Genomic DNA, 21,479 nt, shown 5'->3' with positions numbered 1-21,479 from the left:
GTAGAGACGGGTTTCACCATGTTGACCAGGATGGTCTCGATCTCTTGACCTCGTGATCCACCCGCCTTGGCCTCCCAAAGTGCTGGGATTACAGGCTTGAGCCACCGCGCCCGGCCTGAAACCCTGTAACTCTTAGCAATCTCTCCCCATTCCCTTCTATCCCTCAGCCCCTGGCAACCACGAATCTGCTTTCTGCCACTGTGGATTAGTCTATTCTGGACATCTCATATAAGTGGAGTCATACAACGTATGACGATTGTAGCTGGCTTCTTTCATTTGGCGCGATGTTTTCCAGGCTCATCCACGCTGTCACGTGTCAATACTCCATTCCTTTTTATGGCTTATTAATGTTCCCACAATTTGTGTTTCTAGGCATCAGCTGAAAGACGTTTGGTTTGTTTCTATCCTCTGGCTATAATGAGTAATGAACATTCATGTAAAAGTTTTTTTGTTTTTCTGTTTTCCTTTTCCGAGATGGAGTTTCACTCTTGTTACCCAGGCTGAAGTGCAATGCCATGATCTCGGCTCACTGCAACCTGTGCCTCTCAGGTTCAAGTGATTCTCCAGCCTCAGCCTTCTGAGTAGCTGGGGTTACAGGTGCCTGCCACCAAACCTGGCTAATTTTCATATTTTTAGTAGAGATGGAGTTTCTCCATGTTGGCCAGGCTGGTCTCGAACTCCTGACCTCAGGTGACCCGCCCACCTCAGCCTCCTAAAGTGCTGGGATTACAGGCGTGAGCCCCCCCACCTGACCCCCTTGTGCTTTCAGCCACATTCTGGGCTCCCTCCCAAGTTGCTGAAACTGTGGTGTGCACCATTTCATGACTCCAGTCCAAGTGTCCTGCCTGAGGAGCAGCTGAGAGTGTTTAAGAGTCACCTGTCAGTCCAAGCTCATGTCTGGCTGTCCCAGGACCACACTCAGGAGAGAGTCCACTTCCTGGGGGCCAGGCGCAGTGATTCACGCCAGTAATCCCAGCACTCTGGGATACCGAGGCAGGTGGATCACAAGGTCAAGAGATTGAGACCATACTGGCCAACATAGTGAAACCCCATCTCTACTAAAAATACAAAAATTAGCTGGGTGTGGTGGCGTGCACCTAAAGTCCCAGCTACTCAGGAGGCTGAGACAGGCGAATCACTTGAACCTGGGAGGCGGAGGTTGCAGTGAGCCAAGATCGCACCACTGTACTCCAGCCTGGCGGCAAAGCGAGACTCCGTCTCAAGAAGAAACATAAAGGGAATCCGTTTCCTGTTGGGCTGACCTAGCCTCCTTTTGCAGCGTTTTTTCGGAGGCCCCGCTTCCACACGCCCCATCAGTAGCTACCGTGGCGTGCCGTCTTTCTCTGAACGTACTCCTATTCTCTCCTGCCGTTCTTTGCACAGACAGCTGCGGCTTAGTCTTAAGACTCCACTGAAATGCCTATTTTTCTGGGAGGCCTCTTCCTCTTCCTCTTTTTTCCGGGGCTCTCGGAGATGCCTGCCTCCGCACAGGCTTTTCTGGTTGTAAGCGGCAGTGTGTCTTTGAGCCCAGGCAACAGGGCATGCGCTGGGGATGTGCAGCCGTAGGGAGCAGAGCAAAAGGGAACCTCCAGGCCATGGCGGAGGCTGGGGCAGGCCACCCCGCCGGTCCTGCTGCATCTGCTTTTGTGGGTGGCTATGTCCCTCTCCTTACCCCTCCCTCACCCCCCTGTGTCTCTCCATCCCACTCTCCATCACCTTGTTCTCCTTTGTGGTCCACAGCGGCTGCTCCAGCCCTGCGGAGTCCTTTCTGCTCCATCACCCACTCCCAAGAGAGGAGCCCGGGTTGGCCCAGCCTCTCTTTTTGAGCCAGGTGACATGTCACAGGTCTTTGGCTGGTTGAGGGACCGGCTGCCCTTGGATCAGCTGTCGACCTAGGAGCCTCATTTGTGGTGACCAAGGGATGCGGAGAACACGGGGGCCACCTTCAAGGCTCTCACCCTGGAAGGGGTTTCCACTGCCTGGCATAGGAGACACCCCTGGAGTGGTGTCGGCATGCGCCCTCTTCCTGCATCATTAGTGATTTCCGTGCTAGGTGGATGGAGCCTGTCTGTTCCCCCAGCATCTGAGCAGGCGCGTGTGCAAGCCCATCCCTCACAGCCCCAGAGCCCAGGGCGGGGCCCATGTGTCCTCAGGGTCCTCTGTGTGTTTATGGCCCGGCTAACTGGCAGCAGCACTTTAGGATTTAGCTGAAGAAGACATGTTCTCACACTGAGCTGCGGGGGTGGGGGCCGGAGGAAGCTCTAGAGGCCTGCCTTCTGCAAGGGCTTAGTTCAGCACTGACGCTGTGCTCCCAGAGAGCTCTCCCTACTCACCATTTACCGGATAGAGCGCCCACGATGGCACATGCTCTGGGAGGCACTGAGGATGCAGCGACTGCCCAGAGCGTGACAGGGGGAGGCACACAGCCTAGGAGCGGTGCCGGCGTGGGCAGAGCATGGCTGTGACCAGCCTCACTGCCCTGCCGCCGCCGTCTCTCCTGCACGCAGTTGGACAAGCTCAGGACAATCATCGAGAGCATGTTGGCCTCCTCCTCCACACTACTGTCCATGAGCATGGCCCCGCACAAGGCCTACACCTTGGATCCTGGCCAGATCGACCCTCAGGCCACCTGTCCAGCTTGCAGCCTGGATGTGAGCCATCAGGTCAGCACACTGGTGCAGCGCTATGAGCAGCTCCAGGACATGGTCAACAGACTGGTGGTCTCCCGGCCCTCCAAGAAGGCCAAGCTCCAGAGACAGGTGGGGCTCTGCGCACCTTCCTCCTCCTGCCACTGGTCATGGCCCCACAGGGGAGGTCCTCCCTGCTGCAAACCACGGAGGTGGGGCGGGCATTTGTCCTCAAGGTCAGCTATCCATGGTGGAGCCCTTTAGCCAGATCCCACAGAAGTCCTTGGTCTTTCTGCAGGTCCACAGCGAGGGTAGCAGCAGAACTAGCTTTGAGGACAGGAGACCATGGGGAAGAGCTGGCTTGATGGGGCGGGACAGCACAGGCCCGCTGAGTCACATGCCCTGGAGACACAGGCCCAACTGTAGGAGATGCTGTCTCCCTGGCACGCTAGTCTTCTGACCCCCTCTCGATTTCCCTCGAAAGGGCAGGCTTGCTGGTGGGGGCGGGCGCAGCCACAAGTCCTGGGTCCTATCTCTTGGGCTGAGGAAATCAGATTTGGGCCAGGAGAGGAGGGGATAAAGCCCACAGCCCAGCTCTCAAGCACCATGGAACATCACTCTGGAGCCTCCATCACCTCTCTGACCCCTCACCGAAGGCCAGCGTCCCGAGGCTGGTCCATGGGAATGTGGGTGACTGACGCTTGTGTCCTGTCGGAATGGACACCCACAAAGGGCAGGCAGAGAGCCTTTCCATTGTTGTTGTTTTGAGACAGGGTCTCCCTATGTTGCTCAGGCTGTTCTGGAACTCCTGGGCCCAAGTGATCCTCTTGCCTCAGCCTCCCAAAGTGCCAGGATTACAGGCACCAGCCACCGCTCCCAGCCCTGGAGATGTTATAAGGGCCACTTTATCTGGGGGCAGCAGTACTATGGCAGCAGGGGGTGGGATCGCGCCAGCAGCCTCAGAGAGCCTTCCTGACCCTCCTGCCCCAGGACGAGGAGCTGCTGGGCCGCGTGCAGAGTGCCATCCTGCAGGTGCAGGGCGACTGCGAGAAGCTCAACGTCACCACCAGCAACCTCATCGAGGACCACCGGCAGAAGCAGAAGGACATTGCTGTGAGTAGCCGCGGGGTGGCCGGGATGGGCCTGGGCTCAGTGTGGCGCCCCCAGCCCTGCAGCTCTGGCTCCTGTTTCTCTGTTCACTTGGCCTCCCCAGATGCTGTACCAGGGTCTGGAGAAGCTGGAAAAGGAAAAGGCCAACAGGGAGCACCTGGAGATGGAGATCGATGTGGTGGGTACCAGGCCCTGGGAGCCACGCTGTGTCTGTCACAGCGCAGTCTCGCTGGCCATTTCTTTGAAAGGCCAAGTGGAGGGGAGGTAGCAAGAGGAGGGTGGCCTCCCAGAAACCTGCCTGGTGACAGGGGTCGACACTCCCAGGGAACGGGGCCCCTCCATGGCCTTCTCCCAGATGCAGGGACCTCTGTCTCTCTCCGGGCAGAAAGCTGACAAGAGTGCTCTGGCCACCAAAGTGAGCCGTATCCAGTTTGATGCCACCACAGAGCAGCTGAACCACATGATGCAGGAGCTGGTGGCCAAGATGAGTGGGCAGGAGCAGGACTGGCAGAAGATTCTGGACAAGCTGCTCACAGAGATGGACACCAAGGTGAGGCGGGGCACAGCAGGGCCTTCCATCCCACAGCCCTGCCTCCAGGATCGGGACAGCACCACCTTCTCCTGGGCCAGCCCCCAACCTGCTTCCTTAGAGGTCCCACGGCCCCCCTTCCCCCACCGCAGCTGGACCGCCTGGAGCTGGACCCACTGAAGCAGCTGCTGGAGGATCGGTGGAAATCGCTGCGACAGCAGCTCAGAGAGCGCCCTCCGCTCTACCAGGCAGACGAGGCGGCCGCCATGCGGAGGTGAGGCCTGGGAGGCAGGGGAGGAGGCTGGCATGCTCTGTGGGGGGTGAGGGCAGAGGGGGTTAGGGGTCCCCAGACAAACACCTGCCAGCACACAGTGGATCCTGCCGGGGACTGTCCCATGGTTGGAGGGACAGAATTTTAGAGCTTGACATGCTCTTCCAGCTCAGGCCTCTTCGCGTTACAGCAGAGAAAGGGACTGGGGGAGGCTTAAGGCTCTCTGGGTTTGGCTGAGCTAAGCTGGGCCTTTGGAACAGGGAGAGGTCCTCAGTACCCAGAGCTGAGACAGCTCCTGAGGGCCAGCCCATAGGACCTGGCCCATACTGGGCTTGAATTCCAGGATTCCCATTTGTGGCCGCCAGGGGGCCCCCGAGACGTGCACAGGGCACCCTCCAGAGCCCGTGGGAACCCTGCCGGCTTTGGGTTAGGACGGGGAGGTATGGGAGGCGAGCCCCAGGTGCGAGCAGATGGATTCCTGGGGAGCAGGGACGTGGTGTGCACCCCGGTGGGCTGAGCTTCCAGCCTGCATGGCCTGCAGAGGCCCAGGCCCCCCTGGGACTTCCGGGCAGAGCACTCATCCTGTCTTATTCCTAACAGGCAGCTTCTGGCACATTTCCACTGCCTCTCATGTGACCGGCCCTTGGAGACAACCGTGACCGGACAGTGAGTGCCCACATCGCCAGCACGTGGCCTCGCACGGTGGGGCTGCGTCTCCTCCCTTCTCCACCTGTGTCCACCCTGTCCTCTCCCTTTCTCTCGTGGGTCGGCTTCCAGCCCTCGCTCCCTCCCAGGCGCGGGGCAGGTGGGAAGGTTCTTTAGGCAGGTGGATTTGGGGGATGGGACTTGTCCCACTCTGACCCATCCCTTTTTTCTCTGTCCCTACCCAGAGCCATTCCCGTGACCCCCGCAGGTCCGGGCCTACCCGGGCACTGTTCCATCCGCCCCTACACGGTATTTGAACTGGAGCAGGTCCGGCAGCATAGCCGCAAGTACGGGACAGCAGGGTCCAGGGCCAGGGCTCTGAACAGGGAAGGCAGGGGACAGAGATGACTCCCGAGGGCCTGGTGGAACCTGACAGAAGGCAGTGCTGTGGGATAGTGTGGCGAGCTTCCTCCTTGGGACAGGACGGTGGCAGCCACAGGCTGATTTCTGAACTAGCTCCCTGGCAGTTCCCCGGGCATGAGTAGAGGAGGCCGACCTAGTGACACGTGCCTTGGGAGCTACAGTGGGACTTTGTCAAGGGCACTATCTGCTTCTGAGAGCTCCTCTACTTCTCTATTTCTCGACCTCTTCCCCACGCTTCTGCTAACTTGGCAACCCTGGGATTACAGCGGTGAGGGGAGGGTCCAGCATCGCTCAGCCGGAGGGTGGGCTCGGCCAAGGAGGGAGGCTGGTGGGGGGCATCTCACGCTCCCTCCGGCTCCTGCCTGCCTCTTGCTGCTCCCCTTCTCCTAAGGATGGGAGTCCGCAGTACAGAGGACTTCAGACTGCTCTTGGAAGCCCTAAGGGTTCTGGTGTGCAGGGCCAGGTGTGCTGTGATGGGAAGGCCCCGGGCTGCCCTCGGCTTCTCCACCCGCAGCTGCAGAGGGAGCCGGGCTGTCTTCCATTTGGCTGGCCTGCACTTTCCCATCTGGGGAAAGTCTGGCAAGTCTGGCCCTCAGGTGCTGTGGAAAGGGCTGATCTGACGGAGGGGTCAAGCTGCTCAGCGACCCCAGCCCTCGACCAAGCGCCCACGGGGCTAGCTGGGTCTTGCACAAAAGGGACCCAGAACAAAAGGATGCGGCTGACACAAGGTCAAGGCTCCCTCGTGGGCCAGTACTCCCTCTGTTCTGCTCACACCCTGCAGCCTCAAGCTGGGCACTGCCTTCCCTCGGGGTGACCTGGCGCAGATGGAGCAGAGCGTGAGGCGCCTGCGCTCCATGCACTCCAAGATGCTGATGAACATCGAGAAGGTGCAGATCCACTTCGGAGGCTCCACCAAGGCCAGCAGCCAGGTCATCCGCGAGCTGCTGCAGGCCCAGTGCCTCACCTCCCCATGCTACAAACGGTACGGGAGGGGCGGGCGAGGCCACGGGGAGCTGGCTGTGCAGACAAACGCCTCGACCCATTGCTGGGGGAGGGCCTGAGGGAGAAAAAGGAGCGTGGGTGTGTGTCTGTGTGTGTGTGTGTGAAGGTGTGGGCGAGGGCTGTCAGTGTGTGTGTAAGCCATGTGTCTATGGGTGGGTGCGTATGCATCGGTGTATGAGCGTGTGTAGGGGTGTGTATGAGTGCATGTGAGTACGTGAGTGTGGGTACGAGCACGAGTGTGTGTGGGTGTAGGAGTGTGTGTGTGTGCATGTATGAGTACATGTGAGTGCATGAGTACGTGTGTGTACATACCTGCGTATGTGTATTGTGTGTGCATGTGTGTGTGTCTGTATAGGTGATTATATGAGTAAGTGTATGTGTATGCATGTATATGAGTGTGAGTGTGCACGTGAGTGCGTGTATGTATAAGAGTGTGTGTACCCCGGGCGCAGTGGCTCATGCCTGTAATCCTAGCACTTTGGGAAGCCGAGGAGGGCAGATTGCCTGAGCTCAGGAGTTCGAGACCAGTCTGGGCAACACGGTGAAACCCCGTCTCTACTAAAATACAAAAAATTAGCCGCTCGTGGCAGCATGCGCCTGGAGTTGCAGCTACTGGGGAGGCTGAGTCAGGAGAATTTCTTAAACCCGGGAGGCGGAGGTTGCCGTGAGCTGAGATCAAGACACTGCACTCCAGCCTGGTGACAGAACAAGACTATGTCTCCCCGCCCCCCCCAAAAACGTGTGTATATGTGTGTATAGGTACGTGTGTACGTGTGTGAGTGTAAGGGTGTGTGCGCGCACGCCCGCCTGTGTGCATGGTCACACCTAGCCTCACGGCTGCTCTACCCCAATCCACCTGTCCTGGGCCCTGCCCGCCTGTCCTGGGCTCCCACTGCTCTGCCTCCTGGCCACCCCTGAAGTGGAGCTTCCCTCTGGCCGGCCCCATCATGGGCAAGTCCCAGGCCATGTCCCTGGCGGTCTGCTCCCAATGACTCCATCCTGTCTTCATCACAGGGTGACAGATATGTCCAATCATACCTACTCAACTGTGCCCCGGCGCTGCGGGGGCAGCCACACCCTCACCTACCCCTACCACCGCAGCCGCTTGCAGCACCTGCCCCGGGGTCTGTACCCCACCGAAGAGATCCAGATTGCCATGAAGGTCAGGACCCTGCCTGAAGCCACCAGGGAGGGAGGCCCTGACACAGCTCCAGATTCCTGAGTCATTCTCCAAAGCCACAAGAGGCCATCTCAGCCAGCCCTCTGCCTTGAGGCAATTCCTTAATCAGACCATCCAGTTAAAGCCTCAGGTTCTTATTTTCCAGGAAGAAGGATTTATCCCAGCCACCTGCCTGCTCAGCAGCATTTGGCCTCCCAGGTCTCCCACTTCGGCCGGCTACCATTTACCTCCCTCCACCTTCTCTATCCACCCTAGTGCCTCCCAGAGCCCCCCAGGAGGGTTCCCAGACCACAGTGCTCTGCGCCTCAGGCCTTTGTGGAGGCAGGGACCGGGGGTGGGGGGCTGTGTGTGCTCCGATGGTGATGACATCTGTCTGCCTCTACAGCATGATGAGGTGGACATCTTGGGCCTGGATGGCCACATTTACAAGGGACGGATGGACACAAGGCTGCCAGGCATCCTCAGCAAAGACAGTGAGTGGAGCCCAGAGGCTACCAGGTGCCTCACGTGGGTCCCACAGGGCGTGCGTCCATTTGGGGGCTGGCACTTTTATGGGTCACTGGACCCTGGGTGTCTTCTGTCTCCACTCCCCTGACTCCAAATGTTCAGGTCTCGAAAAGCCACCAAGTGAATGTTCATAGGTAGAGGACAGCTGTCCAGCCTCAGCCATCAGCTGGGATGGAGTGGCCCGTGTTTTCCTGCCAGCCTCCACCCCAGCTGTACTGCTGGGCCTCTGTCCTTGGCATCATCAGGGCCTCCTTCTCCTTCAAAACTCAACACAGAGCCAGGCGCGGTGGCTCACGCCTGTAATCCCAGCACTTTGGGGGACCACGGCGGGCGGATCACAAGGTCAGGAGATCGAGACTATCTTGGTTAACACGATGAAACCTCATCTCTACTAAAAATACAAAAATTAACTGGGTGTGGTGGCACATGCCTGTAGTCCAAGCTACTTGGGAGGCTGAGACAGCAGAATCGCTAGAACCCAGGAGGTGGAGGTTGCAGTGAGCAGAGATAGCGCCACTGTACTCCAGCCTGGGTGACAGAGCGAGACTCCATCTCAAAACAAAACAAAACAAAAAATCCCCAAAAACTCAGAACAGTGCCCTCTGCTGAGCCCCCACTGCCTCAGCCCCCGAATGCCCACCTTCCGTAACATGACACAGCCCGAAGTCTGCTGTTTGTCACTTCCCGTCATTCATTTAGCTGTGTATGCACCTTTCTAGATGTCTGCCCTCTTGCCCTGGAAACCCCAGGTCAGAACTCACCCCATATCTGCCACAGGGCTGACGTGTGCAGGTCCTCAGGGACTCTGTGCGCGTGGCTGGGTGGGTGGACATGAGAATGAATGAAGACTGCTTCTCTGGGACAGATCCAAAATTCAGACAGATGAGGACCCCACTCAGCCAAGGCCAGCCGTGACCAGCAGCCCCGCGGCCCCCTCCCCACCCCCAGGGGTTCTCACGGCTGCCTCAGCACTGAGCCTTCCGTCCTGTCCCCATCAGGCTCAGGGACCTCAAAGCGCAAGTCCAGGCAGCCCCGGCCGAATGGGCACAGGCAGCCATCCCTCAGCACCAGTGGCCAGCTGCCCTCTCGGCCTCAGAGCGCCCAGATGTCGGCTGGCAACACCCCAGGTAGCTTCCCTCTGGGTGAGGCGTCCTGCCAGGCCTCCCTGCTGGCCCTGCCGACCCCCTTTCCTGCCCAGGCAGGGTCACACCTTTATATCCCTGGAGAGGGGAGGGCCTGGGAGCCAAAGGAGGGGACGGGTGGGGAAAACAGAAACCCCTAGAGACTGAGTGATTCGTGCCCCTTCTGGGAGGTGGGTAGGTGCTGTTACTGCCCCATTCCACAGAAGATGAAATAGGGACAGGGTTGCCACGCAATCTCTGGTGCCAGGCCCATGCCCTTGTCCTGCTCACGTGCACTGTCATGGCGCTCATGTGCCTGGGCTCTGCATGGCAGCTGCTGGGCACAGGCCATGCCCGGGTGCCCAAGAGCCCCCAGACCCTGATATGGAGGAACCTCTGCCTGGCCTCTGGCCTAGAGGGTCCCTTAGGTCCCTGACCTCCCCACGAGCTAAGTTGGGCCTGAAGGTCAGGGAGCTAAGGACCCTTAGGGTTCAGCCACAGGGGCCCTGCAGCCAGAAGGCTGGATCACTGCCAGGTGACCCTGAGCAAGTCTCTCTCCTCTCCAGACCTGTGTCCTCATCTGGCATCGAGGGGGTGTTGGGTTAGTGCTTCTTGGAGTTAGGGTCCCCCAGAGAATCTAATAAAAGCTGCAGACCTTCCTGCAATGTACACACATACCTTGTGGGTGCCCGTGGGAGGTCCAGGGAACCCCAGAGCCTCCACCCTCCCCTGCTCCTAGGCTAGATGCTCCAACATCACTCCAGCACTCACTGAGAGCCTGTGGCTGAGGGAGGAGGAAATCACAACAGAGTAGTGGCTGCGGTGGTGATGGCTTCTCGCCGTCATCCAGGGCCCCCACAGGCCAGGGAGTTAATTTAGGAGCTTTACACGGATGAACCAGTTTTAAGCCACGCAGCAGCACTGAGGTAGAGACCATTGTTAGCACCACTTACGGCTGAGAAAACTGAGGCACAGAGAGGTGAAGCTCCTTGCTCTAGGTCACACAGCCAGGAAGCGGCAGAGCTGGAGTTCAAAGCCAAGTCCTCTGGCCCAAAGGCCGAGCTGGGAACAACAGGTCTCAGTGGAGGAGAGCGAGCACAGGACTGTCACCCTGACTCCCAGAACTGTTTTCTTGGGGGTACTTGGCTCCCTTCTGCCAGGCGTTGCACTGTCTAAGGGCGCTGAAACGCTCTGGAAGCAGGAGAGGGACTGGTAGTCACGAAAAATTCCTGCACCTTTTGGCATATCACCTAGTGTCTGTGTTCACAGAAAACTTGTTTACTGCTTTTTCGTGTTTGAGATATGTTTGCTTTTCCTTTTTCTTTTTTTTTATTTTTTGAGAAGTCATCTTGTTCTGTCACCCGGGCTGGAGTGCAGTGGTGCAATCTCGACTCACTGCAACCTCCACCTCCCGGGTTCAAGCGATTCTTCTGCCTCAGCCCCCAGAGTAGCTGGGACTACAGGCACGTGCCACCATCACACCAGGCTAATTTTTGTATTTTTAGTAGAGACGGGGTTTTCACCATATTGGCCAGGCTGGTCTTGATCTCCTAACCTCATGATCTGCCTGCCTTAGCCTCCCACAGTGCTGGGATTACATGCCTGACCACCGTGCCCAGCCACTTACTTTTCATTCACAAAGATCATGAAGGGTGCTTCATGACTAGTTAGGAGCTCAGAAGTGCCTGTGCCGTGCACCCCAGCCCTGGCAGCTCCCCTCCAGCCTGTTTCAGCCCAGCCGGCAAACAGAACTGCTCCTAACTTCCCTGGGCTTTGGGCAGGCTGGGGTGGCCCCCAGTGGGTGTGGGGAATGTAGTGAGTAACCTCAGCCCCTCTGTCTTGCAGTTTTTTTGCATCAACAGAAAGACAGACCTTCCTCTGATGGGCGCCTCCCCCTGCCGAACACAACGAACCTGCTCAGCCCCACTGAGGTGGCAAACGGGGGACCAGAGAGGCACGTGGACGTGCTTCCTGGGGAGGGGCTCGAGGAGCCCACCCGGGGGCCGCGATCCACCAATGCTCAGTGAGCAGAGGTGTAAATAAACGTTCAGGAGGAAGCTTTGGCGTGGCGAATCTTCTCTGACAGGAAGACGGAGGGAGAGGGAAGTGCCCACTGATGGCCAGGCAGCCCCCCACGTGCCTCCAGACACTCCCAGGCCCGCCTGCTCAGCAGACCTTCTCTTGGACAGCAGGTCTGGTTTGTAGCCTGAGAGTAAGTCCTCAGCCTCTGTTCTCTGAGGGCGCTGGGGCTTCGGGAAGGCTGGACATTGCGCTGGGGACAGGGAGACTCGGGGCCCTGGGACCGGCTGGGCTTGCTCTCACCCCACCAGCTCTCTCCTGACCTTGGCTAGACCCAGGGTGCTGTGCCTTCTGGCTCTAGACCTGCCTTCTCCACTGGGGGGCTGGGGCTGTGCAGTCAGTGTCCAGCACTCTGCGGGTGAGGGTGGCAGCTGCCTGCTTGCTCTTGCTGCTGGCTCAAGGTGGTTCCTGACACCTGGCATGGGATTCCAGGGAAGCAGTGCCAATGGCCGGAGGCGAACCCCTGCAGCACACTGGGACAGTTTGTTTGCTGCCCTCCACTGCTGTCCCTTGAGTGGGCTGCGGCAGAGACAGGCAGGGCCTGAAGGCTCAGACCACGGGCTGCCATGGCTGTGGCCCAGTGTCCCCACCCCTCCTCCCCAGGAAGATACAGAGCAAAAACATCAGGCGCGTGGAGGGTGGTGTGAGCCCCCTGCTCGGCGCGATTTGCTTCCCTCCGCTGTAGCCCCCGACACCTGCAGGCAAGGGACCGCAGGTGAGGGGTCAGAGGCGTGCAGGTGGGACTGAGCTCGGGCCAGTGCAGCAACTGTCAGGGACGAGCCTCCTTCATGGCTGCAACCCACTTGAAGCTCCAGGGACCCAGGGTCTCTTGACCTCCCGAGCTTGGGCTTCAGCCATATTCTAGGGGTCCCCCATTAGATTAAAGTGGTCCCCCACGCTGAGGTTTATAAAGCCCTGAAATCACCAAGGCCTGCCTGCCCAGAGGCTCCCCCCTCAGAGAAAAGGAAGTGCTTGGAGTTGAGAATGGGGCTCCCCCCACCCCCAGTTCCCATCACCCCAGCATGGGAAAGGGATTTCTGGGGCAAGAAGCTCGCTTTGGGGTGTGAGGAGACAGATCACACAGGAAAGGAAAGTGTGGCGAGAAACAGCCCAGAAACAGGTTTCTGGCCCCTGACCCTGGTATGGGTAAAGTGGGGCGGGCTTGGCTGGGTGGGTGCTCCCTCTGGCTTGCTCTGCGGAGACCCAGCAAATCTTCATGTCATGAGGTCGTGCTCAGGACTGCACAGAAGGAGCTGCTCAGACAGCGGAGTTCCGAGTGGGCACCCCCCTGCCCCAGCCCCTCTCCTCCCAGGCAGGAGGCAGAGCAAGGCCACCCCTCCCCCACTCCAGCTGGGCGCCTGCCGCTCTCGGCCCCACCCTGGCTGTGAAATGTCAGAAGGTCGGCTCAGTTTCCTGGGTCTAAAGCCAAATTCACCATCTTGGCAGGGAGGCACAGCCCAGTCCTCCTCACCACCCAGGCCTTGCCCACACCCACAGAAGGGCCCAGAGCAACATTCCCTAAGCCGGCCAGGCCAACCCCCACCATTCCCGCACCTGGGCAAGGCCCACACCTGGGTGGACCCCATCCCAGGCCCAGGCAGCCTGGGGATGTCACAGCGTAACCTCCCACCTGCCTAGAGGGGCTACCCCTTCCAGCCTGGGAAAGCACAGGTGGGCAGGGGAAGGGGAGGAGTCTCAGGGGTTTCCAACCAGGAAACAAAACTGAAAGGACGAACCCAGTCTCCAAGCACGGCATGTCTGTGTCCAATGCTGAGGTGGAGGGGCCACCGTTCCACTCCACCAGAGGAGGGGCTGCCCCGCCGTGGGAGGGGGCCCCAGGAGTCCTGGAGGCAGGATATGGGGGTGGGGAGGGGGTGTGCCGGGCCCAGTCCCTCTCGTTTCTCACTTCACTTCTGGCCTGAACCTCGAGAACCCGTCCCGCCTGTGTTCCAGCAGGGCCTGGGCCCCTTAGACCGCAGCAGAGGACAAGGCAGGAGGATGGGACAAGAAAGGGCTGCCAGGACCAAGTGTGGCGGTGAAGGGCAGGGCAGGAGGAGGCACCCCAGCCATGTGGCTGTCACCCCCATCAACCAGGTGGGCAGGCTCCCCATGGAGCTGACCTCCAGCACCACAGGACCACCCCAGGCTGGGCTGCTGGGTCAGAACCGGCAGCCTCACACATGCTGACCCTGCAGGGCTATGGGGAGGCGGGTGGAAGCAGGCCCCTCTGGGGACCTGCCCTGTCTATGGCTCCCTGACAGCCTTAATTGACCTTTGGGTCATAGCCATTCCACAGCCCACAGGGACACACCACCCTGGGAAGCAAGGGTAGGAATATCAGAGATGAGCCCAGCTAGAAGATGCCTGCTGGGAGGGCCTAGGGGACATCAGGACACCCCCAGCTAGAAGGGGCAGCTCTCCCCACAGCAGATGGAAATGGCTTCCAGTGCTCCTCACTAGGGCTCTGCAGGTAGTGACTACACCGATGGGGCCAGAAAGGAAGGTCACAGCAACTCAGGACAGACTCTGGCCCCTCCTTTCCTCCCCACACCAAGCTGGACCCTGCCTGCACTGCAAGAGCCCCTGCTGTGACCACATAGCAAGAAACACCCAGACCAGCCCAATGGCAAGGGACCCCCCACCACTCCTCTTCCAAGGAGACCAATTCACCCACCAATAGAAATAAAAGCACCACAAACCAGGAAAGTTAGAAAAGTCTCTTTTTAAGTTTTTAAATTAAAATTTCACCCTGGTGAGATGGGATTTCAATTCGGGAACTAAACCCAAAGGCAGGCCCTCCACTGGGACCTGAGACTCACAGTGGGAGGGGCAGCGTGCCTGGGGCAGCCAAGGCCCCTACTGGGCAGAGCCTGACCTTAGTCAGCTCCTCAGTGCCACATCAGCCCTGCACATTCAGCAGGAGACGGGGGTGACAGAAGCTATGGGGCCACGACCAGCAATCAGAGGTGGGGAAGAGGTCGGGGGGGAGCCCCAATGCCAAGAGGGCCTTCCACACCTTTGGCCTCAGGCCCTCCCAGGACTCCACCTGCAGCAGCTGCTGGGTGACTGAGGTGGTGGGGTCCTCTTCGAAGTTCTGGAAGGCACGGCTGTGGGAGGAGGCAGCTGACAGATGCCTTGTGCCCCAACATCGTTCACTGGCTCTGCGGCGCGCTCCTACCCTCAAGATTCGGGTGGAGGAGGCAGCCACAGCCCTGAGCACCCCAGCTGTGCCAGGCCCATTCTCACAGACATTAGTTATATTTATATATTTATATATATTATAGTTATATATTAAAAAGAGAGAAAAACTTGCCTGAAAAACTCCTGAAGGACCCAAATGGCCCAGGAAGTTTACTATCCCCCCCACCCACAAAAATTCTTTTATAAAATCTTCCAGTGCGATCTTCGGGAAACCCCCTGCCCTCCCCGGCTCCCCCCTCCCCGACCCTCCTGTGTCCCCACAACCCTGGGCTGCCCCCAGCTCCAGCCCAGTGCCCAGCGGCATCCAGTCTCATCTCTGGCCATCCATGGCCGCCATGGCTTTTTGCTGGGCGCCCCCCTGCTGTGCTCCTGGGGGCCACGTGGGCTGTGGGCAGTGGAGGTGGTGGAAGGTGGTGGGGGAGGAGGGCGGGATCCAGGGCGCCTGGTGGCTGGGCGGGGATGAGGCCCAGAAGGGACTGAAGCTTGCAGGCGGGGAGCAGGCTACCGCCGACATGGGGCTGTTGCTCTGCAGGCCCTCGGAGGCGCGGAGCTTGGAGAACATGGCCAGCGCGTCGGGGAAGTTGGGCGGTGTGGCAGGGGTGTTGCTGGGAGTGCACATCTGCGGGAGAGAACACAGGTGTGGGGAGACTGCCTCCGGGTCCCCGAGCCACTGGATGGGGCTCACCCAGGTCAGCCCCTCCTTTACTCCCATTTTTCAGCTTCATTTTCGAATAAGCAGCTTCCATAGGACAAAAGCACCCTCTCCCCCTGAGCCAATACAAACAAAACCCAAAGACAAAAACCAAGACCTTATCAAAACCAACACGGCTTCACAAGTCCTGGAAAGAACACCCCAAGGAGTAAATGGTTAATTTTGCCCAGGAGCTAAGGTGTCAGATTCAAGTGAGAGGGCAAGGGAGCAGCCCAGGACACCACTGCGCTGCGCCTTCCCTGGGCAAGGAGACCAGCTGGCTGCCCCACCAGCCGCCCTCAGATATTCCCAGGCTGCTGAGCAAGGGAGAGTGGCCAGCGGGGAGGCTCTCCCTCCTCTGCCAACCCTGGAAAAGTTAAACCACCTTGGTGTGTGGATGGGTTCACACCACACTAAGGGTGACAGCCACCAGGCCTTGGAGCCTTTCCCCTTATCTTTTAACAATGAGACTTAGTGGCTTCAATTATCCCTTTGTGACAAATGAGGAAACTGAGGCCCAGAAGTTAAGTTTTGGGGCTCAGTGGTCAAGGCCCGAAAATGCACCCACAGCAGAGTGCAAGTTGAGAAGGTAACTCCCCAGCTCCAGGGTCTGCAGGCCCAAGCTCGCAACATCCACCAGCCACACTGCCCAGACAGGGTCAGGAGCCCCGTTATATCTGGACTCCCTGAGGACAGAAACCAGGGATTTCAGTTTCCTGTGTCTGTAGCCTCAGGCCACACACAGCTGGCCTGCCCTTGGCTGGAGACTGGCAGTTTCTCAGTGTGTACAGCCCCTCAGCCCTCTTCCTGGGTAGCTACAGTCCCCCGTCTGCTGTCTTCTGCCAGTAGCCTGGGGGCAGGGGTTGGAGTGCCATCCAGGAGCACCTCGCCAGCAGCATGGGCAAGAGGTAGCACAGAGAACAAGATCGCACAAAGCTGGCGGGGATCTCAAAGCCACTTTCTTCCTTTCCCAGGAGGCCATGGGAGTCCTTCTTTGACTGTCTCCTAATTTTAGCAACACCGATCTCTCCTCCAGGCACAGGAGTTAGGGGAACAAGACTTGAGTGCTCTTTACCTTGAAAGAGGGATCTTTGGCTGGGCACAGTGACTCACACCTGTAATCCCAGCACTTTGGGAGGCCGAGGCAGGTGGATCACCTGAGGTCAGGAGTTCGAGACCAGCCTGGCCAACATGTTGAAACCCTGTCTCTACTAAAAATACACACATTAGCTGGGTGTGGTGATGGGCATCTGTAATCCCAGCTACTTGGGAGGCTGAGGCAGGAGAATTGCTTGAACCTGGGAGATGTAGGTTGCAGTGAGCCAAGATCACCACACACTCCAGCCTGGGTAGCAGAGCAAGACTCCCTCTCAAGAAAAAAAAAAAGGAGCTTTCACACCCAGAAACCAGGGCGTGGTGGAGGCATAAGATACAAGGGAGGGGGACACCAGCCCACCCTGTGCACTGAGCCCCACGCCATGTCAGCACCTAGGGCACCAAGGGAGCTGTGACCCTTGCCTTCCCTAGGGGCCCCCACGGGAGGCCAAAGGACTCAAAGCAGAGGCCTGGCCCCACCCTGACCTTTCCCCTCCTCCCTCCACTACTCCCTGCCCCCGCCTCCGGGGCTGACTTCTCGGCAGCAGGAAACAGTGAATGAATGGTGGGGGTGGAGGCCAATTGCATCACGGCATCGTGACCGACTTCCCCAGTTCCCCAAGCCAGCGAGGCCTGTCTCCTTAAACAGCCACCAGAGAACACCTCGATGATGGCTGCAGGCCTGTGTTGGCCTGCCTGTGTGAGCTCTGGCAAGTTCTTGAACCTCTCTGAAGCTTCTCTCTGCTTCTGTAAAATCAGGATTTTGAACTAGATGCTCAAAGGCCCCTCGGCCAGTTCTCAAGAGAACCCAGTGTCCCCTACACCCACTTCAAGTCTGTCAGGCCTTTCTCCACTTCCAACTGGGAAACACTCCTGATCAACTCGGAAGCTTCCTCCACCTGTGGGAATCTGCATTCATCTATGGGACAATCATTTGTCAATTACTCATGATTTCTGGTTTTACCGTTTTGCTGTTACTGGTCTCTAGTGTTTTTTTTTTTGTTCAAAATTTTTCTTTTGATTTATTTTGTCTAAAAGAAATTGCCAGGCCGGGTAGCTCACACCTGTAATCCCAGCACTTTGGGAGGCCGAGGCGGGCCAGATCACCTGAGGTCAGGAGTTTCAGACCAGTCTGACCAACATGGAGAAACCTCGTCTCTACTAAAAATAGAAAATTAGCCAGGCATGGTGGTGCATGCCTGTAATCCCAGCTACTCAGGAGGCTGAGGCAGGAGAATTGCCTGAACCCAGGAGGCGGAGGTTGCGGTGACCCAAGATCACGCCACTGCACTTCAGCCTGGGCAACAAGAGCAAAACTCCATCGCAAAAAAAAAAAAAAAAAAAAAAGAATGAAAGAAAGAAAGAAATTGCTAACTGGGTGTGGTGGCTCACACCTATCATAATTCCAGCACTTTGGGAAGCTGAAGCGGAGGATCACTTGAGGCCAGGAGTTCGAGACCAGCCTGGGAGACACAGAGAGACCCCCGCCCCGGCCCCACCCCTTTGTCAAAAATAAAATTAGAAGGAATAAAAAAGAAACTACGAACTTGTTGAGAGCAGGGACAGTGTCCTCAACCCTGAGGCTGAGGCACTCATACTTGGGCACTGATGGACACACTGGCTATGTGTTACAAAACCTGCCGCCTTCCTTGAGGGATACTTCCAAAGGGACTTACCATCTCGTTGGGATTTGCAGGGGACAAGAGGAACTAAACAGGACACCACACCAGCTCTCCCTGGGGAGCCTCCCTGTTCTTGGCCCCTCAGAATGGCTGCAGTATCTATCTGCAAGTTCTGAGCTTTTTGGGATGGCCACAGCTGGTGGGGGGAAACCTCAGGGGCCCTCTGACAGGAGATGGCAGGGAGCTTCGAGGCTCAAGCACATGTGGGAGCTGGAGATTTCTCATGGTCAAGTGCAGGGGAGGGTGTCTCCTGGAGATGAAATCCTCTCGGGTTTTTAAGAGCCCTGTGGCCAGCGCCATGCCCAAATCATACTCAAATGCTATTTTACTTGATTCATATACAGCATCGGCCATTCTAAGAGAAAAACTAGTTTAAAAGGTCAAGACGGATCCCTCTACTTGTCCTCTGTGACTAGATGAAAACAGAGAGCCAAGCACAAGGACGCCAAGTGTTAAAAACGCCAAAAATTCACCCGAGAAGCCACAATAGCCTTCCTGGGGAACAGTGTTTTCAGATCCCTATTGCTGAGCCCAGCCCCTCCTCCCCCAGGAGGGCTAATAGGTAACTAGGGGAGTAGAATAGAGGAGGGATGTCCTTGGCCTCAAGAAAGCAGGGTACCCCATGGCCAGGAGGGCAAAGGCTCGGGCCTGGACCAGAGTTAAAAAGAAAGCAAATCCAGACCGGGGCCATTTCTCTGTGTACTGGGCTGGAGGAGCTCTACACACTGAGATTAAAGGCACATTCCTGGCCTTAACTTGGGTCAAAATTTGTGTGTCCTCCTGGCTTGGGGGATGTATGTCCTTCCAACTTCCCAGTCCCCTTGGGCTTCAGAAGGGTGAACAGATCTTTGTGGGTAGAGCCCGGCTTCCTGAGCCAGGGTGGATTCGTGCTTTTCCTGTTCCCTGTAGCGTTGGGTGTGTGTGTGTGTGAGGGGGAGGGGGACCGCCACTCAACAGCACGAGGGGCTCCCCATAAACAGAAACAACCCCAGCGCCCTCCCTGGGCCCTTCGCCCGGGCTTCCCAGTTCCCCAGAAGTCTGGGCATCATCCGAGCCCCCTCCCCATCCCCTGGCGCTGGGGTCCCCCAGCTCCCGAGCCCCTCGCCAGGCCCCCGGCCCTCTCCCCCTCCCTCCTACCACCAACTCTGGCGCCCCTTCCCCCCAGGGCCCAGTGCCGGGCACCAGTCCCGAGGCCAAGCAGCAGCAGCCTGGGAAGCGGGCCCCAAAGTTGGAAGCGCCAGCGCCGGCCCGGGAGCCGCTCTTTCCTGGAAGACATTTTGGCTCTTTGTTTACATTCGCGGCGCGGCGCTCCCCGGCAACATGGCTGTCACTGCCGCGCTGACAGCGGCCCCGGCCCGCGCCCCTGCCCGCCGCCGCTTACCATCTGGTGGTGGTGGTGGCTGTTGGGAATGTTGGTTTCTTGGAAGAACGTGCTCAGCGCGGTCTGCGGACAAACAGGGCAGTGGCACCGCGGGCCCGGCGGAGGCAGGAAGCGCAGCGGCCCGGCCCCCCACCGACTCCCCCTGCCTCCGTGCCGGGCCCGCAGCTCCCGACCCTCGGCTGCCCCACGTGCAGAGGAAGCCGGCCCCGGTCCCAGCCCCGGACCCGCGTGAGACCCGCTCGCGGTCGCCGCTCGGCTTCCCGGCCGCCGACAGGAGCGCTCCCCGCCCCCGCCGCCGCCGCCGCCGCCCGGCGTCCCCGAACCCCGCGGCCGGGTTCGCACCTCGAACTGCCAGTGGGCCGCCTGCAGCAGCTGCTTCGCCTGGTCGGCCGCGCAGCCCGCGGCCAGCACGAACTGGTTGATCATGACCTGGTGCCGCAGCTCGTCCATGTTCACCGACATGGCTCGACGCGGGGCCCGGCGGCTTGGGCTGGACGCAGACGCGGGGCTGCGCGGGCGCGGGAGGCCAGCCGCCCGGGGCTCCGGGGCTCGCGCTCGCCGCCGCCGCTCCGCCGCCGCCGCCGCCGCCCGCCGGGCGAATGTTGTGGTTCGGCTCCCGCTGCCCGGCCGAACCACAAACAACAGCGCGGGGCGGGGCTGGGTCGACCCAACGTTCGGGGGCCGCCGCTGATTGGCCGGCGCGCAGCTCCACCAGCGCCTGGCTCCCGTAAGGACGTTCGATTCGAATCCTGCGGCCTGCGGGGCCCGCACTGTTTCTCTTTTCGCCCGGCCGCGCCCATTGGCGGAGCTCGGAGCCGTGGGGCTCCCCGGCATTGGCCGGCCGCTGTGTTTTGGCTCATCCGGACTCGTGATTGGCCACAGCCGGGCGTTTGGGGCGGGGCCGAAGGTACTGATTGGCCTCCCATGGTCCTGTTTGAACTCAACTTGAAAACCCAGAGTGCCTGCTGATTGGCCGAGGGCCCTCTGTTTGCTGTTGTAGGCTAGGGGGTGGTGCGGCCAAGTTCATTCATTACTTCATTGAAACAGAACATGCTCAGCTGGAAAAGCAAGACAGAGTGGCTTTGACTCATTTCCTCTGAAAGATGTGGTCATCTCGAGAAACAGAATGATCAAAATAGAAAACAGAACCTTTGCAGCTGCTCAAGTCTCAAAAGCATGTAATTTTTAAAATAACTTTAAAGCAGTCCAATTTGTTCTAAAAAAAATTTTATTGAAATATAATGTATATTAGGAAAGTGTGATGTCGCAGGTACAGCTTCCAGACTTTTCATCAAGTGAACACCCAGATTAATTAACAGAACGTTACCTGCACCCTAAGAATCCCCACCCTCCCCTCTTTTAATCACTACCCACCACAAGGATCGAGCAGTCTTTCCCTACGTTTTTAGACCAAAGACTTTGCTCTCTGAAGATGGAAGCCAAGATTCATGTACAATACATTTGATATGCAAGGAAATATGCAAGGGAAAAAGTGAGACTTTCTCAATGACCAATACCCCAAGCCAAGAATTTTTTCTTCTTAAATCGGTTGACCTAACTGAAGCTTTCATTTCTTTTTTTTTTCTCTTGCTTGTCACGAAAGCTAAGATGAAGCTTTAATTTCTACTACATTTTTAAAAAACAATGGGTGGGCCAGGCGTGGTGGCTCACAGCTATAATCCCAGCACTTTAAGAGACCAAGGCGGGTGGATCACCTGAGCTCAGGAGTTCGAGACCAGCCTGGCCAGCATGGGGAAACCCTGTCATTACTGAAAATACAAAATTAGCCGTGCATGGTGGCGCGCACCTGTAATCCCAGCTATTCCAGAGGCTGAGGCATAAGAATTGCTTAGAATCTGGGAGGTGGAGGTTGCAGTGAGCTGAGATCATGCCACTGCACTCCAGCCTGGGTGACAGAGCGAGAATGTCTCACAA

At 58.3% G+C, this 21,479-nt stretch overlaps 2 protein-coding genes across 2 annotated transcripts in view; one reads left to right on the top strand and one right to left on the bottom strand.

The window, feature by feature from the left end:
- QRICH2 (glutamine rich 2) overlaps window positions 1-12,765 on the top strand; it is a 30,155-nt gene extending 17,390 nt beyond the window's left edge. Inside the window, exons 9-20 of the mRNA XM_017535823.2 lie at window positions 2,508-2,759; window positions 3,618-3,740; window positions 3,841-3,915; window positions 4,123-4,287; window positions 4,419-4,540; window positions 5,138-5,203; window positions 5,428-5,529; window positions 6,387-6,587; window positions 7,622-7,769; window positions 8,173-8,260; window positions 9,293-9,421; window positions 11,261-12,765. Coding sequence (XP_017391312.1) covers window positions 2,508-2,759; window positions 3,618-3,740; window positions 3,841-3,915; window positions 4,123-4,287; window positions 4,419-4,540; window positions 5,138-5,203; window positions 5,428-5,529; window positions 6,387-6,587; window positions 7,622-7,769; window positions 8,173-8,260; window positions 9,293-9,421; window positions 11,261-11,442 — 1,653 coding nt within the window. The 3' untranslated portion in view covers window positions 11,443-12,765. The remainder of the gene's footprint in view (window positions 1-2,507; window positions 2,760-3,617; window positions 3,741-3,840; window positions 3,916-4,122; window positions 4,288-4,418; window positions 4,541-5,137; window positions 5,204-5,427; window positions 5,530-6,386; window positions 6,588-7,621; window positions 7,770-8,172; window positions 8,261-9,292; window positions 9,422-11,260) is intronic.
- A 1,433-nt stretch (window positions 12,766-14,198) lies between these two features.
- UBALD2 (UBA like domain containing 2) lies at window positions 14,199-20,290 on the bottom strand. Its single transcript, XM_017535822.1, has 3 exons — window positions 19,887-20,290; window positions 19,545-19,607; window positions 14,199-15,314 (listed from the first exon to the last, which is right to left on the bottom strand). Exons 1-3 carry the CDS (start codon window positions 20,004-20,006, stop codon window positions 15,006-15,008), a joined length of 492 nt encoding a protein of 163 aa, XP_017391311.1. The 5' UTR covers window positions 20,007-20,290; the 3' UTR covers window positions 14,199-15,005.
- Between the last annotated feature and the right edge of the window lie 1,189 nt (window positions 20,291-21,479).

This window comes from Cebus imitator, unplaced genomic scaffold (assembly GCF_001604975.1).
Source record: "Cebus imitator isolate Cc_AM_T3 unplaced genomic scaffold, Cebus_imitator-1.0 Scaffold93, whole genome shotgun sequence".
Taxonomy (NCBI): Eukaryota; Metazoa; Chordata; class Mammalia; order Primates; family Cebidae; genus Cebus; species Cebus imitator.
Note: the sequence above shows the minus strand (reverse complement) of the source record. Positions and strands in the feature narration are given on the sequence as shown.

Bases quoted from the DNA above. Each gene is read 5' to 3' on its own strand.
- UBALD2 (XM_017535822.1), bottom strand. From the start codon at position 20,006: ATGTCGGTGAACATGGACGAGCTGCGGCACCAGGTCATGATCAACCAG. The intron at 19,608-19,886 runs GTGCGAACCCGG...GTTTGTCCGCAG, and splicing joins CGGCCCACTGGCAGTTCGAG to ACCGCGCTGAGCACGTTCTT. The intron at 15,315-19,544 runs GTAAGCGGCGGC...TCTCTCCCGCAG, and splicing joins GCCACCACCACCACCAGATG to ATGTGCACTCCCAGCAACAC.